The 16,931-nt window shown below is 44.8% G+C and overlaps 1 protein-coding gene across 3 annotated transcripts in view; it reads right to left on the minus strand.

The window, feature by feature from the left end:
• Positions 1–16,931, minus strand: part of ZNF846 (zinc finger protein 846) — an 80,937-nt gene that overhangs the window by 6,954 nt on the left and 57,052 nt on the right. For 2 of the 3 annotated variants that reach the window (XM_054674044.2, XM_063801143.1), the window contains one exon: positions 11,415–16,538. In XM_054674044.2, coding sequence (XP_054530019.1) covers positions 16,537–16,538 — 2 coding nt within the window. In that variant the 3' untranslated portion in view covers positions 11,415–16,536. Of the gene's footprint in view, positions 1–3,670; positions 3,781–11,414; positions 16,539–16,931 lie in introns of those variants that run through there. The other variant, XR_010153694.1, reaches the window with a different exon arrangement.

A 16,931-nucleotide genomic window follows, 5' to 3' on the forward strand; every position in this document is an offset into this window, starting at 1 on the left:
ATTCAACTCCGATGGAAAATTCTTCGTTGGGGCAGTGCCTTCTGAGGCAATGTCATCTCAGCCAGTGAAATCTGGGGGCCAGAGTGATATCATGATGTCATCTGGGATGTGGGACTGGGGAATCCTTTGTTGTTGTTGTTGTTGTTGTTGTTGTTTTGAGATGGAGTCTCACTCTATTGCCCAGGCTGGAGCTCAGTGGTGGGATCTCAGCTCACTGCAAACTCTGCCTTCCAGGTTCAAGCTATTCCAATGCCTCAGCCTCCCAAGTAGCTGGGATTAGAGGCACACACTGCTATGCCAGGATAATTTTTGGGTTTTTAGTAGAGGCAGGGTTTCACCATGTTGGCCAGGCTGGTCTTGAACTCCTGTCCTTAAGTGATCCACCTTCCTTGGCCTCCCAAAGTGCAGGGATTACAGGCATGAGCCATCAAGCCCAGCCTGAGGAATCATTTTACGTGAGTACCCATTTGAGTTAATAAGGACCTCCCGAGTGTAAACCAGTGAAAGTACAGAAACTAGTAGTAATAACACCAACAGTAAACAGAATGGTGTGCAACTGTGCCTTACAGTTTTTGTTTTTGGGTTTTTTTTGTTTTTGTTTTTGGTGGAAATTTAGCTGCTTTTTGTTTGGAGGGTTTTTTCGAGACATGGTCTCACTGTATTACCCAGGTTGGAGTGCAGTCGTGCAATGATAGCTCACTGCACCCTTGAATCCCTGGGTTCAAGGGATCCTCCCTAAGCTACTGAGTAGCTGGGGCTAGAGGCGAATGCCACCATGTCCAACTCATTTTTCAATTTTTTTGTAGAGATGGGTCTCATTATGTTGCTTGGGCTGGTCTTGAACTCCTGGCTTCAAGCAATCCTCCTGCCTCAGCCTCCCAAAGTGCTGGGATTACAGGTGTGAGCCACCGCACCTGGACAAAATTAAGTTTAAATGGGTCCTGTGGCCGGGCGCGGTGGCTCACACCTGTAATCCCAGCACTTTGGGAGGCGAAGGTGGGCAGATCATGAGGTCAGGAGTTCGATACCAGCCTCACCAACATGGTGAAACCCCGTCTTTACTTAAAAAATACAAAAGTGAGCCAGGCGTGTTGGCACGCGGCTGTAATCCCAGCTACTCAGGAGGCTGAGGAAGGAGAATAGCTTGAACCTGGGAGGAAGAGGTTGCAGTGAGCCGAGATCACACCACTGCACTCTAGCCTGGGCAATAGAGAGAGGCTCTGTCTCAAAAAAAGATCATAATAATAAAATAGAATAATAAATGGGTCCCGTTATCAGATGATCAGCTGGCTGGCCTGTGGGACAATCTCTGCTTAATGAGTCCAAAGAAAGCATATACACTCAATCTGGATTCTAATCCCTGAGAGATGGGGGCAAAATTAAAAATTTGTTAAGATTGGTTAAGATTTGGGGCAAAATATAAACTTATGTAGGGGTTTATTTGTTGGACTGGAATTTGAAAAGGAGTTGTTTGAGGACTTCATTACATCCCTCAGTTAAAATGTCTATTTGGAAACTGTTAGGGACACAAAACGTCTGTTGAATGCCTTTTTCAAGAGCCTAGCGTTCTGTATTTTAAGAAGTGAAATGTGTGTCTTGGTTACTATCAGTAATGCCTGTTACTCCAAAGGGAATGAGGAGTGGCCTTGCAGAGGCTGGTATTGCGGCCTCAGTATACGTGGCAATGTGTTGTTTTGATTTATATTTTGGGTATCAGTCAGGCAAGAGTTTTCCAGACTTTTTTTTTACCTTATGGGGACAATATTTAGGTAATGGCTCAGTTGTGTATAATAAACATGATGATGGGATCATATGTTTGACCAGGGCATCCAGTGCCAAAACAGTTGCCAAAAGTATGGCCAAGCAAATTGTTTCTTGGATTCTGTCCTTTAAAGAAAGAAAATTAGCCAGGCGTGGCGGCTCATGCCTGTAATCCCAGCACTTTGGGAGGTGGAGGCGGGTGGATCACCTGAGGTCAGGAGTTCAAGACCAGCCTGGCCAACATGGTGAAACCCTGTCTCTACTAAAAATATAAACATTAGCTGGGCGTGGTGGTAGGCGCCTGTAATCCCAGCTACTCAGAAGGCTGAGACAGGAGAATCGTTTTAACCTGGGAGGCAGAGGTTGCAGTGAACCGAGATAGTGCCACTGCACTCCAGACTAGGTAACAGAACGAGACTCCATCTCAAAAAAAAAAATTAATAGAGATGGGGTCTTACTATGTTGCCCAGGCTGGTCCTGAACTCCTGGGCTCAAGTGATCCTCATGCCTCTGTCTCCCAAAATGCTGGGATTACAGGCATGAGCCACCACACCTGGCCAACCATGAAGAAGTTCTTTTATGGTCACGAACAAGAATGACTGTTGAGTTTATTTTGTTTTATTTTAATTTATGTGTTTTTTGAGAGAGAGTCCTGCTCTATCACCCAGGCTGGAGTGCAGTGGCGCAACTTCAGCTCACTGCAACCTCTGCCTCCCAGGTTCAAGCGATTCTTCTGCCTCAGCCTCCCAAGTAGGTGGGATTACAGGTGTGTGCCACCAAGCCTGGCTAATTTTTGTATTTTTAGTAGAGACAGGGTTTCACCATGTTGGCCAGGCTGGTCTTGAACTCCCGACCTCAGGCGATCCACCAACCTTGGCCTCCTAAAGTGCTGGATTACAGACATGAGCCACTGCCCGCCGCACCTGGACTGTCAATTTTAAATTTTTTTTTTTTTTTTTTTTTTTTAGAGATTGGGTCTCACTATGTTGGCCAGATTGGTCTTGAACTCCTGGTCTCAAGCAGTCTTCTTGCCTTAGCTCCCAAAGTGCTATGATTACAGATGTGAGCCACTGCACCCAGCCTGTTGATTTTTTTTTTTTTTTTTTTTTTTTTTTTGGAGATGGAGTCTTGCTCTGTTGCCCAGACTGGAGTGCAATGGCACAATCTCGGCTCACTGCAACCTCTGCCTCCCAGGTTCAAGTGGCTATCCTGCCTTAGCCTCCCATGTAGCTGGGATTACAGGCATCCGCCACCACGCCTTTTCTAATTTTTTTGTGTGTGTGTGTCTTTTTAGTAGAGACAGGGTTTCACCATGTTGGCCAGGCTGGTCTTGAACTCCTGACCTCAGGTAATCCACCTGCCTTGGCCTTTCAAAGTGCTGGCATTACAGGTGTGAGCCACTGCACCTGGCTCAGCCTACTGATTTTAATTTATCAGTAAAACTTGTAAATGAGAAATATGTTGCTACCAGAATCCAAAAAGAACTAAGAGCTATTGGACTTATGTGTTTTTAATGAGTGTTTCGGTGAATCTCCTTGGAGGAGGACGTTATTAATGTAATGTCATACCTGTGTTCCTGGAGAACGGTGTGGATGTCATCAAGATCTTCTCTGCAAAGGTTGTGCATGATAACTAACCTGTTAAGGTACCCCAGGGGTAATGGGAAAAAGTATATAGTATCTCTTTGCAGGTGGAACCAAATTGTGGCTGAGAAGCTATTGAAACAGGCACTGAATAGGATATATTAGCCAATTGTATTAGGGTTCTCTAGAGGGACAGAACTAATGGAATATATATATTATATATATCATATATAATTATATTATATATAATATATAAATATAATATAATTATATATGATATATATATTATATATATATAAAAGGGAGTTTATTAAGTATTAACTCACAGGATCACAAGGTCCCACAATAGGCTGTCTGCAGGCTGAGGAGCGAGGAGAGCCAGTCTGAGTTCCAAAACTGAAGAACTTGAAGTCTGATGTTCGAGGGCAGGAGCGTCCTGCATGGGAGAAAGAGGTAGGCTGGGAGGCTAAGCCAGTTTCTCTGTTCACATTTTTATGTCTGCTTATATTCTAGCATCTCTGGCAGCTGATTAGATTGTGACCCCCCAGATTAGGGGTGGGTCTGCCTTTCCCAGCCCATTGACTCAAATATTAATCTCCTTTGGCAACACCCTCACAGACACACCCAGGATCAATACTTTGTATCCTTGAATCCAATCAAGTTGACACTCAGCATTAACCATCACACCAATCTACAAGAGCAAATTATTTATCTGTTGTTGAATGAATAGAATCAGTAATCTAAATAATATTGGATATTGAGTATGGAGACCCTGATGGATGGGACCACAACATTAAGTCAATAATTAGTCCATCACGAAGGGCCATTTATCACTTTTATTATTTGTTTTGTTTATTTTCTAGAGACAGGGTCTCACTCTGTTTCCCAGGCTAGAGTGAAGTGGCCCAGTGACAGCTACCTGCAGCCTCAACCTCCTGGACTCAAGTGAACCTCCCACCTCAGCCTCCCAAGTAGCTGGGACTACAGGCACACATTACCATGCTCAGCTAATTTATTCTTTTTGTAGAGATGGGGTCTCACTATGATGCTCATCTTCCCACCTTGGCCTCCCAAATCTCTGGGATTATAGGCATAAGCCACCACAGTTCACCCTTGTTTTTAAATCAGTAACTAATCTAGGGATAGAATTCTGTTTACTAGCCTTGATGTTTCTTTAGTACTTACAGTTTCAAGTTACTCATTTCCACCACCTTGGATTTACAGCTGCCTAGAGCAGCCAGAAGTCTTTTTTTCTCCCCTCAAACCTCCCCATTTTAGGCTTTGAGATGCCTAAGGCCACAGTTCTTTGTGTTTGTTTTGGTTGGTTTGAGACAGATCCTCGTTCTGTCACCCAGGCTGGAATGCAGTGGCACAATCTCAGCTCACTGCAACCTCCGTCTCCCAGAAAGCCACAGTTCTTAAATTCCATCTCTGGTTGATAAGAGGAAATGAGGGAGCAGTAAACGTCCGATGCCTATAGGCAGTAGCCTCAAGACAATTGGTCCTTTTCTTCTCCCCACTTTTTTTAATTTTACGTAAAATCTTTACAATGGCTTGTATTTCTAAGTGGCTAAAAAAAAATTTTTTTTTCGGCCAGGCACAGTGGCTCATGACTGTAATCCCAGCACTTTGGGAGGCCAAGGCTGGTGGAGCACTTGAGGTCAGGAACTTGAGACCAGCCTAATCAACATGGTGAAACCCCCTCTCTACTAAATATATAAAAATTATCCAGGCATGGTGGCACATGCCTGTAATCCCACTTACTCGGGAGGCTGAGGCACTAGAATAGCTTGAACTGGGAGGTGGAGGTTGCAGTGAGCCAAGATTGCACCATTGCACTCCAGCCTGTGCAACAAGAGTGAAACTCCATCTCAAAAAAATAATTTTTTCCTCTTATTTTGGATGTTTACTTGACATACTGGTTGCTTGGTCCCCACTGGCTCCTGTTGTAAGCCGTGGACTCCATTTGGTCCCCTTTGGCCCCATGGACAGGCAGTCACTTCCCTCCCTCTCTCTGGTGTCCCCATTGACCTCATTAGGGTCAGGTGACAAAGAACTACATAAGCCAGCGAAGGCACCAACATAGAGATCCCAGACCCTGGCAGTATATTTGCCTGGAATGGGATATGACTTCCTGGGGAGGGGGCACCCCTCCTACTGAAGGAACCCTGTGGGGTTTTGGCACATCACCACCAAGAGCGAGGGTCTAACAGAGGCCAGTCTTCAAACTCCCATGAGGGGTTTTGCCAAATACTGGGTATATATATGCATGAAGCTGGGGTCGCCCCTTTCCTGTTCCAGAACTTATGACATGAATTGCAATCTTGAACAGCTTAGCCAATTTGGTTCTGACTCATTCATTGGACTAAGAGTGAGTATAGTTCTCCCTCTTGCTGTACTAGGGCTGGGTTTTTAGCTGCACTAAGTCTAGGCCAAGTGATACCAGAACAGGAAAAACTGGTATTCTTATTGCCCCTTTAGTGTTACTTGTAATGTCCTCTGAGCTGGCCACACCATGGTCAAGCTAGCATGACATTCACCCGCCCTTGTGATAATGTACTTTGTGATATTCCCCAACCTTGTGAATGTACTTTGTAAAATTCCTCACCACCCGTGTGACAATACACCCTCCCAGCCCTTGTGAATGTACTTTGTGACATCCTTCCCACCCTTGTGAATGTACTTTGTAACATCCTCCCTGCCCTTAAGAATGTACTTTGTAACAACCATCCCTTGCCGGCAAAACAATTGCTCCTAACTCCACAGCCTATCCCAAACCTATAAGAACCAATGATAATCCCACCACCCTTCGCTGACTCCTTTCTCAGACTCAGCCCACTTGCAGCCAAGTGAATAAACAGCCTTGTTGCTCACACTAAGCCTGCTTAGGCGGTCTCTTATATGGTCGCACATAACATTTGGTCCCAAAAACCCAGGACAGGGGAACTCCTTCAGGAGATGTGTCCCCTGTCCTCAAGCTCCCTGCATGAGGAGATCCACCTATGAACTCGGGTCATCAGACCAACCAGCCCAAGGACCATCTCACCAATTTCAAATAAGTAAGTGGTTTTTGGCACTTGGGTCAGCAGTTTTTTCACTCACTACTTAACCTCTCTCACCTCCCTTCAATCTCTCTTTCAATTTCAGTTTCTCTCCTTTCCTGGTAGAGACAAAAAGGAGACACACTTTATCCGTGCATTCAAAAACTCTGACGTTGGTCACAGACTTGGGAAGATAGTCTTCCCTTGGTGTCTGATCACCGTGGGGACGCCTGCCTTGATCATTCACCAACATTCCCTTGGTGGCAGGTCAATTGCAGGGATGGCTGCTTTGGCAGCTCACCCACATTACAGCCTAGGACTCAGTCAGGGATGCCTACTGGAAGACTGGTAGCTGCCCACCTCCATTTCTCCGTGTCTCTACCTTCCTCTTTAAACTTACCTTCTCCACTATGCGCAACCTTCCATCATCCATTCTTACCTCTTCCCCCTTAGCCTGTGTTCTTAAAAACCTAAAACCCCTTTGACTAACACCTGACATAAAAGCTAAATGTCTTATTTTCTTCTGTAATATTGCTTGGCCCCAATACAAGCTCGACAATAGTTCCAAGTGGCCAGAGAATGGCACTTTCAATTTGTCTATCCTACAAGACCTCAGTAATTTTTGTCGAAAATTGTGCAAATGATCTGAGGTGGCTTACGTCCAGGCATTTTTTACGTTTTGCTCCCTCCCTAGTTTCTACCACCAATGCAACTCATCCCAGATTTTCCTTCTTTTCTCTCCTGTCTGCTTCTTCGGTCTCGACCCCCAAGCTCAGAGTCCTCTGAATCCTCCTTTCCCAGTGACCCCTCTGACCTCTCTCCTCCCCCAGCTGCTCCTTGCCAGGGTGAATCAGGTCCCAATTCTTCCACAGCCTCTGCTCTCCCACCCTATAACCCTTCTATTACCTCCCCTCCTCACACCCAGTCTGGCTTATAGTTTCATTCTGTGACTAGCTCTCCCCCACCTGCCCAACAATTTCCTCTTAGAGAGGTGGCCGGAGCTGAAGGCATAGTCAGAGTGAGTACATGTGCCTTTTTTTCTATTAGACCTTTCCCAAATCAGTCAGCATTTAGGCTCTTTCTCATAGGACCCCAATAAATATATACAGGAATTCCAATATCTAACTCAGTCCTACAACTTAACCTGGCGTGACTTAAATGTCATCCTGACCTTTACCCCCTCCCCAGACGAACAAGAAAGAGTTTATTTTCTAGCCCAGTCCTACACAGACACCCACTGGCTTCATGAGCCAGGCCTCCAAGAGGGCACCAGGGCAGTTGCCCGAGAGTATCCCCATTGGCAATACCAGACAGACTCCCCAGGTATAGCTAGGCGAGATTACATGGTCTCCTGCCTAGTCGAGGGGCTGAAAAAGGCAGCATACAGCGCTGTTAATTATGACAACCTAAAGGTAACTACCCAAGGTAAAGTTGAAAACCCAGCCCAGTTCATTGCCCGCTTAGCAGCTACCCTTAGACACTTTACAGCACTAGACCAAGAGGGGCCAGAAGGCCACCTTATCCTTAATATGCATTTTATCACCCAACCTGCTCCTGACATTAGAAAAAATCTCCAAATTTGGATTCTGGCCCTCAAACCCCACAACAGGATTTAATCAACCTCACCTTCAAGGTGTTCAATAACAGAGAAGAAGTGGCCAAACAGCAACGTATCTCTGAGTTACAGCTAGTTGCCTCCACTGTAAGACAACCCACAACCACATCTCCAGCATACAAAACCTTCAGAACAACCAAGCCACAGCTCCCAGGGGCTCCTTCAAAACCTCCTCGTGGACCTTGCTTCAAATGCCAAAAGCCTGGTCACTGGGCCTCGGAAAGCCCGCAGCCCGGGTTTCCTCCTAAGCCATGCCCTCTCTGTGTGGGCCCCCACTGGAAGTTGGACTGTCCGACTCACATCGCCACCATTCCTAAAGCTCCTGGAGCTCAAACCCAACTTTCCTTGGCGGACTCCTTCCCAGATCTCCTCGACTTAGTGGCCGAAGACTGATGCTGCCCAGTCGCCTTGGAAGCCCCCAAGACCATCACGGATGCCGAGCTTCGGGTAACTCTTACAGTGGAGGGTAAGTCCATCCCCTGTTTAATTGATATGGGGGCTACCCACACAACACTACTTTCTTTTCAAGGGCCTGTTTCCCTTGTCCCCGTAACCGTTGTGGTTATTGATGGCCAGGCTTCCAGACCCCTTAAAACTCCCCAACTCTGGTGCCAACTTGGACAACATTCTTTTATGCACTCTTTTTTAGTTATCCCCACCTGCCCAGTTCCCTTATTAGGCTGAGACATTTTAATCAAATTATCTGCTTCCCTGACTATTTCTGGACCTCAGTCACACCTCATTGCTGCCCTTTTGCCCCATTCAAGACCTCTTTTGAATCCTCCGTTTGTGTCTTCCTACCTTAATCCTCAAGTGTGGGATACTTCTACTCCCTCCTTGGTGACTGATCAGGCACCATTTACCATCCCATTAAAACCTAATCACCCTTACCCCACTCAACACCAGTACCCCATCCCACAATAGGCTTTAAGAGGACTAAAGCCTGTTATCACTCGCCTGTTACAGCATGGCCTTTTAAAGCCTACAAATTCTCCTTACAACTCCCCTATCATACGTGTCCAGAAACTGGACAAATCTTACAGGTTGGTTCAGGATCTTTGCTTTATTAACCAAATCCATCCTGTAGTGCCAAACACATATACTCTCCTATACTCAATACCTCCCTCCACAACTTATTATTCCATCCTTGACCTCAAAGATGCCTCTTCACTATTCCTTTGCACCCCTCATCCCAATCTCCTTTCACTTTCACATGGACTGACCGTGACACCCACCAATCTCAGCAACTCACCTGGACTGTACTGCTGCAAGGCTTCACAGATAACCCCCATTACTTTAGTTAAGCTCTTTCTCATGATCTACTTTCTTTCTGTCCATCTGTTTTTCACCTTATTCAATATATGGATGACCTTCTCCTCTGCAACTCCTCTTACGAATCTTCCCAACAGGATACCCTCCTGCTCCTTCAACATCTATTCTCAAAGGAGTATCACGTATCCCCATCTGAAGCCCAATTTCCTTCCCATCTGTTACCTATCTCGGCATAGTCCTTCATCAAAACACACGTGGTCTCCCTGATAACCGTGTCTGGCTAATCTCCGAAACCCCAACCCCTTCTGCAAAGCAACAACTCCTGTCCTTCCTAGGCATGGTTGGATACCTTTGCCTTTGGATACCAGGTTTTGCCATCCTAACTAAACCCCTATATAAACTCACAAAGGGAAACCTGACTGACCCCACAAACCCTAAGTCCTTTCCCCACTCTTCTTTTCATTCCTTAAAGACAGTCCTAGAAACAGCTCCCACATTAGCACTCCCTAGTTTGTCCCAATCCTTCTTATATACGGCTGAAATACAAGGCTGTGTGGTTGGAGTTCTTACACAGGAACCAGGCCCACGACCTGTAGCCTTCCTATCCAAACAACTTAACTTCAAAGTTCTAGGCTGGCCCTCATGTCTACGTGTGGTGGCAGCTGCTGCTTCAATACTTCTAGAGGCCCTCAAGATCATAAACCATGCCCCACTTACTCTCTACAGCTCTCATAACTTTCAAAATCTATTTTCCTCCTCACACTTGGCGCATGTACTTTCTGCCTCCAGACTCCTCCAACTCTTACTTACTATTCATTGAAACTCTCACAGTTACCATTGTTCCTGGCACAGACTTCAACCCAGCTGTTCACCTTATACCTAGCATCAAACCTGAACCTCATAACTGTATCTCTCAATCCATATGGCATCCTCCACATTTCCCCATATTTCCCTCTTTCCTGTTCCTAATCCAGACCACACTTGGTTTATTGATGGTAGTTCTTCAAGGCCAAATCGTCAGTCACCGGCAAGGGCAGGATATGTTGTGGTGTCTTCCACATCGGTTACTGAAGCTACTGCCCTGCACCCTTCCATTACCTCTCAACAAGCCAAACTCATTGCTTTAACCCGGGATCTCACCCTTGTAAAGGGACTATGTGTCAATATCTACACTGATTCCAAGTATGCCTTCCACATCGTACATTACCATGCAGTTATATGGGCAGAAAGAGGTTTTCTCACTACACAAGGGTCCTCCATCATCAATGCTTCCTTAATAAAAATCCTCCTTAAGGCTGCTCTACTGCCCAAGGAAGCCAGAGTCATTCACTGCAAGGGGCCTCAGAGGTTACCAGATCCCATTGCTCGAGGCAACGCTTATGCTGATAATGCAGCAAAAGAAGCAGCTAGTATTCCCACAGCTGTCCCTCATGGCCATTTTTTTTCCTTCTCATCTATCACTTCCACCTATTCTCCCACTGAAACTATTACCTATCAATCCCTTCCTACTCAAGGCAAATGGTTCTTGGATCAAGGAAAATTCCTCCTTCCTGCTTCACAGGCTCATTCTATCTTATCACCCTTTCATAACCTCTTCCATGTGGGTTACAAGCCAATGGCCCATCTCTTAGAACCTCTCATTTCTTTTCCATCATGGAAATCCATCCTCAAGGAAATTACTTCTCGGTGTTCCATCTGCTACTCTACCACCCCTCAGGGATATCTCAGGCCCCCTCCCTTTCCTACACAAAAAGCTCGAGGATTTGCCCCCGACCCAAGACTATCAGATTGACTTTACCAATATGCCCCAAGTCAAAAAACTAAGATACCTTTTGGTCTGGGTAGATACATTCACTGGATGGATAGAGGCCTTTCCCACAAGGTCTGAGAAGGCCACCACAGTCATTTCTTCCCTCCTGTCAGATATAATTCCTTGGTTTGGCCTTGCCACCTCTATACAGTCCAATAACAGACTGGCCTTCATTAGTCAGATCACTCAAGCAGTCTCCCAGGCCCTTGGCATCCAGTGGAAGCTTCATGCCCCTACCGTCCTCAATATTTGGGAAAGGTAGAAAGAACTAACAGTCTTATTATTATTATTATTATTATTATTATTATTATTATTATTATTGTTACGTTAGGTTCTAGGGTACATGTGCACAATGTGCAGGTTTGTTACATATGTATACATGTGCCATGTTGGTTTGCTGCACCCGTCAACTCGTCATTTACATTAGGTATGTCTCCTAATGCTATCCCTCCCCCCTCCCCCAGCAGGCCCCAGTGTGTGATGTTCCCCACCCTGTGTCCATGTGTTCTCATTGTTCAATTCCCACCTATGAGTGAGAACATGTCGTGTTTGGTTTTCTGTCCTTGCGATAGTTTGCTCAGAATGGTGGTTTCCAGCTTCATCCATGTCCCTATAAAGGAGAAGAACTCATCCTTTTTTATGGCTGCATAGTATTCCATGGTGTATATGTGCCACATTTTCTTAATCCAGTCTATCACTGATGGACATTTGGGTTGGTTCCAAGTCTTTGCTATTGTGAATAGTGCTGCAATAAACATACGTGTGCATGTGTCTTTATAGCAGCATGATTTATAATCCTTTGGGTATATGCCCAGTAACAGGATGGCTGGGTCAAATGGTATTTCTAGTTCTAGATCCTTGAGGAATTGCCACACTGACTTCCACAATGGTTGAACTAGTTTACACTCCCACCAACAGTGTAAAAGCGGTCCTATTTCTCTACATCCCCTCCAGCACCTGTTGTTTCCTGACTTTTTAATGATCACCATTCTAACTGGTGTGAGATGGTATCTCATTGTGGTTTTGATTTGCATTTCTCTGATAGCCAGTGATGATAAGCATTTTTCCATGTGTCTGTTGGCTGCACAAATGTCTCCTTTTGAGAAGTGTCTGTTCATATCCTTCATCCACTTTTTGATGGGGTTGTTTGATTTTTTCTTGTAAATTTGTTTAAGTTCTTTGTAGATTCTGGATATTAGCCCTTTGTCAGAGGGGTAGATTGTAAAAATTTTCTCCCATTCTGTAGGTTGCCTGTTCACTCTGATGGTAGTTTCTTTTGCTGTGCAGAAGCTCTTTAGTTTAATTAGATTGCATTTGTCAATTTTGGCTTTCGTTGCCATTGCTTTCAGTGTTTTAGTCATGAAGTCCTAGCCCATGCCTATGTCCTGAATGGTATTGCCTAGGTTTTCTTCTAGGGTTTTTATGGTTTTAGGACTAATATTTAAGTCTTTAATCCATCTCGGACTGATTTTTGTATAAGGTGTAAGGAAGGGATCCAGTTTCAGCTTTCTACATATGGCTAGCCAGTTTAACTGGCACCATTTATTAAATAGGGAATCCTTTCCCCATTTCTTGTTTTTGTCAGGTTTGTCAAAGATCAGATGGTTGTAGATGTGTGGTATTATTTCCAAGGGCTCTATTTTGTTCCATTGGTCTATATCTCTGTTTTGGTAGAACTAATGGTCTTTTAAAAACATACCTCACTAAGCTCAGCCTTCAACTTAAAAAAGACTGGACAGTACTTTTACTGTTTGCCCTCCTTAGAATTACAGCTTGTCCTCGAGAAGCTACAGGGTATAGTCTATTTGACTATATGGACATACCTTCTTGCTGGGCCCCCACCTTGTGCCAGACACCAGCCCTCTAGGCGACTATCTTCCAGTCCTCCAGCAGGCTAGACAGGAAATTCACCAGGCTGCTAATCTTCTCTTGCCTACTCCAGATTCCCAGCCATATGAAGACACCCTAGCTGGATGATCAGTTGTTGTTAAGAATCTGATCCCTCAAACTCTACAACCGCGATGGACTGCTTGGTCATCTATAGTACCCCAACTCCCGTCCACCTGCAGGACCCTCCCCATTGGGTTCACCATTCCAGAATAAAGCTGTGTCTGTCAGCCAGCCAGCCTGATCTCTCTTCTTCCTCCTGGAAGTCGCAAGTACTCTCCCCTACTTCCCTTAAACTCACTCGCATTTCTGAAGAACAGTAATAGCCCTTATAAACCTAATACATCCCTTCATTCTATTAGGTCTATTCGTCCTTACCCTACTTTTTGCAACAGGGCTTTATGAAGTCATCCCCACTACTTGGACTGTGCCCCCAAGACTTGTCATCCCTATTATCTTCTGTCTAGTCATACACCTATTCATCATTCTCAACTACTCGTAAATGCCCTGCCCTTGTTTACGCTGCCAGTTTACCAGTTTACACTTTTCCTCCAAATCACCATAACTGATATCTCCTGGTTTTACTTCAAATAGCCACCCTTAACTCTCTTGCAGTGGATATAATATCTTCAGTGGCAAGATACATTCCAATTCTCCTATCCTGATAAGTCCTTCTTTTTTTTTTTTTTTTTTTTACTTTTCTACTCACTCTTATCCTTGCCCCTATTCTCCAGTCACTCTCTACCTCTCCCTAGTTACCTCCAGCATAGTATCAATCTCACCCACTCTCTCCTCACTGCCTCCAATCCTTCTCTAGTAAAAAATTGTTGGCTATGCATTTCCCTTTCTTCCTGCTCTTATGCAGCCGTCCCCGCTCTACAGGCTGACTGAGCTACCTCTCCTGTCTCCCTGCACCTCTGAACCTTCTTTAATAGCCCTTGTCTTTACCCACCTGAGGAACTTCTTTACTTTCTAGACAGATTTGGTGAGAACTCCCCAGAGATTTTGCATTAAAAAGCGGCCACACTTCTCCGCATCTGCTTACAGCACCTTTCTCTTTATGTCAATTCCACTCCCCCCCATATTTGGACCCCTAACCACACAAACAACTATCCCTGTAGCCGCTCCTTTATGCTTCTCCCAAAAACAGCCTACTGGAATCCCTTTAGGAAACCTTCCACCATCCAAATGTTCCTTTACTCTTTATCTCCAGAACCAAGCCACACACACTACCAAACAGATGGGAGCATTCCAACTTCACATTACTGATAAGCTCTCTATCATTACTGACAAACTAAAAAACATTGGCAGTCACTAATGCTTAGGAAGACACCTACCCTGCATCTCACTCCATCTTTGGCTACCCTCGCCCTGCTCATTTGACTCTCCTCCTGACCCCTCCTCTTGCTTGCTTATACCCAGCCCCATGAATAGTAGTGAAAGACTACTCACAGATACTATGTGCTTTCTTATACACCATGAGAACTGAACCTTCCCTCTACGCAGTTGCACCATCAATCCCCATTACAACCTCTAATGGCTGCTGCCCTTGCTGGATCTCTAGGATTTTGGGTGCAGGACTCCTCTTTCACTACACCCTCTCACCTTTTCACTTTACATTTCCAGTTATGCCTAACACAAGGTCTCTTATTTTTCTGTGGTTCTTCCACGTACACCTGCCAACTGGATGGGCACATGTACTCTAGTCTTTCTTACCCCCAAAATCCAGTTTGCAAATGGGAACGAACAACTGCCTGTCCCCCTCATGACACCAACATGACAAAAAAGAGTCATCCCATTAATCCCTTTACTTGTGGGTCTAGGAATTTCTGCCTTCACTATTGCACTTAGAACTGGAATAGCAGCTATCTCAACCTCTGTCACACCATTCTGCAGCCTCTCTAATGACTTCTCTGTTTAGCATTACAGATATATCACAATCTTTATCTGTCCTCCAAGCCCAGGTTGACACTTTAGCTGCAGTTGTCCTCCAGAACTGCCAAGGCCTCGATTTACTCACTGCTGAAAAAGGAGGACTCTGCATATTTCTTAATGAAGAGTGTTTGTTTTACTTTAATCAGTCTGGCCTAGTATATGATGACGTCAAAAAACTCAAAAACAGAGCTCAAAACCTCGCTAGTCAGGCAACTAATTATGCTGGACCCACCTGGCCACTCTCTAACTGGGTATCCTGGCGTCTTCCAATCGTTAGTTCTCTAATACCTGTCTTCCTCCTTCTCTTATTGAGGTCTTGTGTCTTCTGATTAATCTCTCAATTCCTACAAAACTGCATCCAGGCTATCACTAATCACTCTATACAACAAATGCTGCTTTTAACAACCCCACAATATCACCCCTTACCCCAAAATCTTACTTCAGTCTAATCTCTCCCACTTTAGGTTCCCACACCACCGCTAATCCTGCTCAAAGCAGCCCTGAGAAACGTCACCCATCACTCCTCCATACAGCCCCAAAATTTCACCCCAAGTTTTCACTATTCTTATTTTATTTATTATTTTTATTTCTTATTAACATTAAAAAACAGGAATGTAAGGTCCTCTGAGCTGGCCGCACCATGGTCAAACCATTGTGACATTCCCCCGCCCTTGTGATAATGTACTTTGTGATATTCCTTGTCCTGTGAATGTACATTGTAACATTCCTCCCCACCCTTGTGAATGTAATTTGCAACACCCTCCCTGCTCTTCTGAATGTACTTTGTAACATTCCTCCCAACCCTTTGACAATACACCCTCCGCGCCCTTGTGAATGTACTTTGTAACATCCTCCCCGCCCTTGTGAATGCACTTTGTAACATTCCTCCCTGCCTTTGGGACAAGACATCCTCCCCGCCCTTGTGAATGTACTTTGTAACATCCTCCCCACTCTTGAGAATGTACTTCATAACATCCATCCCCTGCCCACAAAAAAAGTCGCTCCTAACTCCACCGCCTATCCCAAACCTATAAGAACCAATGATAATCCCACCATCTTCACTGACTCCTTTCTCCAACTCAGCCCACTTGCACCCTAGTGAATAAACAGCCTTGTTGCTCACACTAAGCCTGCTCAGGTGGTCTCTTATACGGATGCATGTAACATTACTGTAAAATGAGATCTTGCGGGGTGCAGTGGCTCATGCCTGTAATCCCAGCACTTCAGAGGCCGAGGTGGGTGGATCACCTCCCAAAGTGCTGGGATTACATGCATGAGTCACCATGACCAGCCAGGTATTTCTTTATAACAACTCAAGAACAGACTAATACACGTGACTATTTCCAGACTATTTTGTACCAATAGTCTAGTTGTCTGTGTACAATGCAACAGCATCTTAATTACTATAGTTTTAATCTTGATATTCATTAGGGCAAGTTCTTCCACCTTTTTTATCAGCTGGGTCTTGATTATCCTTGCCTATTGTTCTTCCATATACCTTTTAGAAACAGTATTTCAAGGGCGGGTGTGGTGGCTCACGTCCGTAATCCCAGCACTTTGGGAGGCCAAGGTGGGTGGATCACCTGAAGTCAGGAGTTTGACACCAGCCTGGACAACATGACGAAACTTCATCTCTACAAAAAAAAAAAATACACAAAATTAGCTGAGCTTGGTGGTGCATGCCTGTGATCCCAGCTACTCGGGAGGCTGAGGCAGGAGAATCACTTGAACCTGGGAGGTGGAGATTGCAGTGAGTGGAGATTGTTCCACTGCATTCCAGCCTGGGGAACAAAGTGAGACTTCATCCCAAAAAAAAAAAAAAATTCTTATTGCTTCTTTCAGTGATTTCCCTTTTTTTTTTTTTTTCTATTCTCTCATTCTAGAATGTCTTGTAGCTGGATATTGAAGCTTTTTGCTTATCTCATACATTATTTAATTTACATCCTTTCCAGCACTTTTCTTATTAGGCTGAATTGTGTGAAACATTCCTTGGCTTAATCTTTGAGATCTTTCTTCTTTTTGAATTT

This window comes from Pan troglodytes, chromosome 20, assembly GCF_028858775.2.
Source record: "Pan troglodytes isolate AG18354 chromosome 20, NHGRI_mPanTro3-v2.0_pri, whole genome shotgun sequence".
In the NCBI taxonomy this organism is placed as follows: Eukaryota; Metazoa; Chordata; class Mammalia; order Primates; family Hominidae; genus Pan; species Pan troglodytes.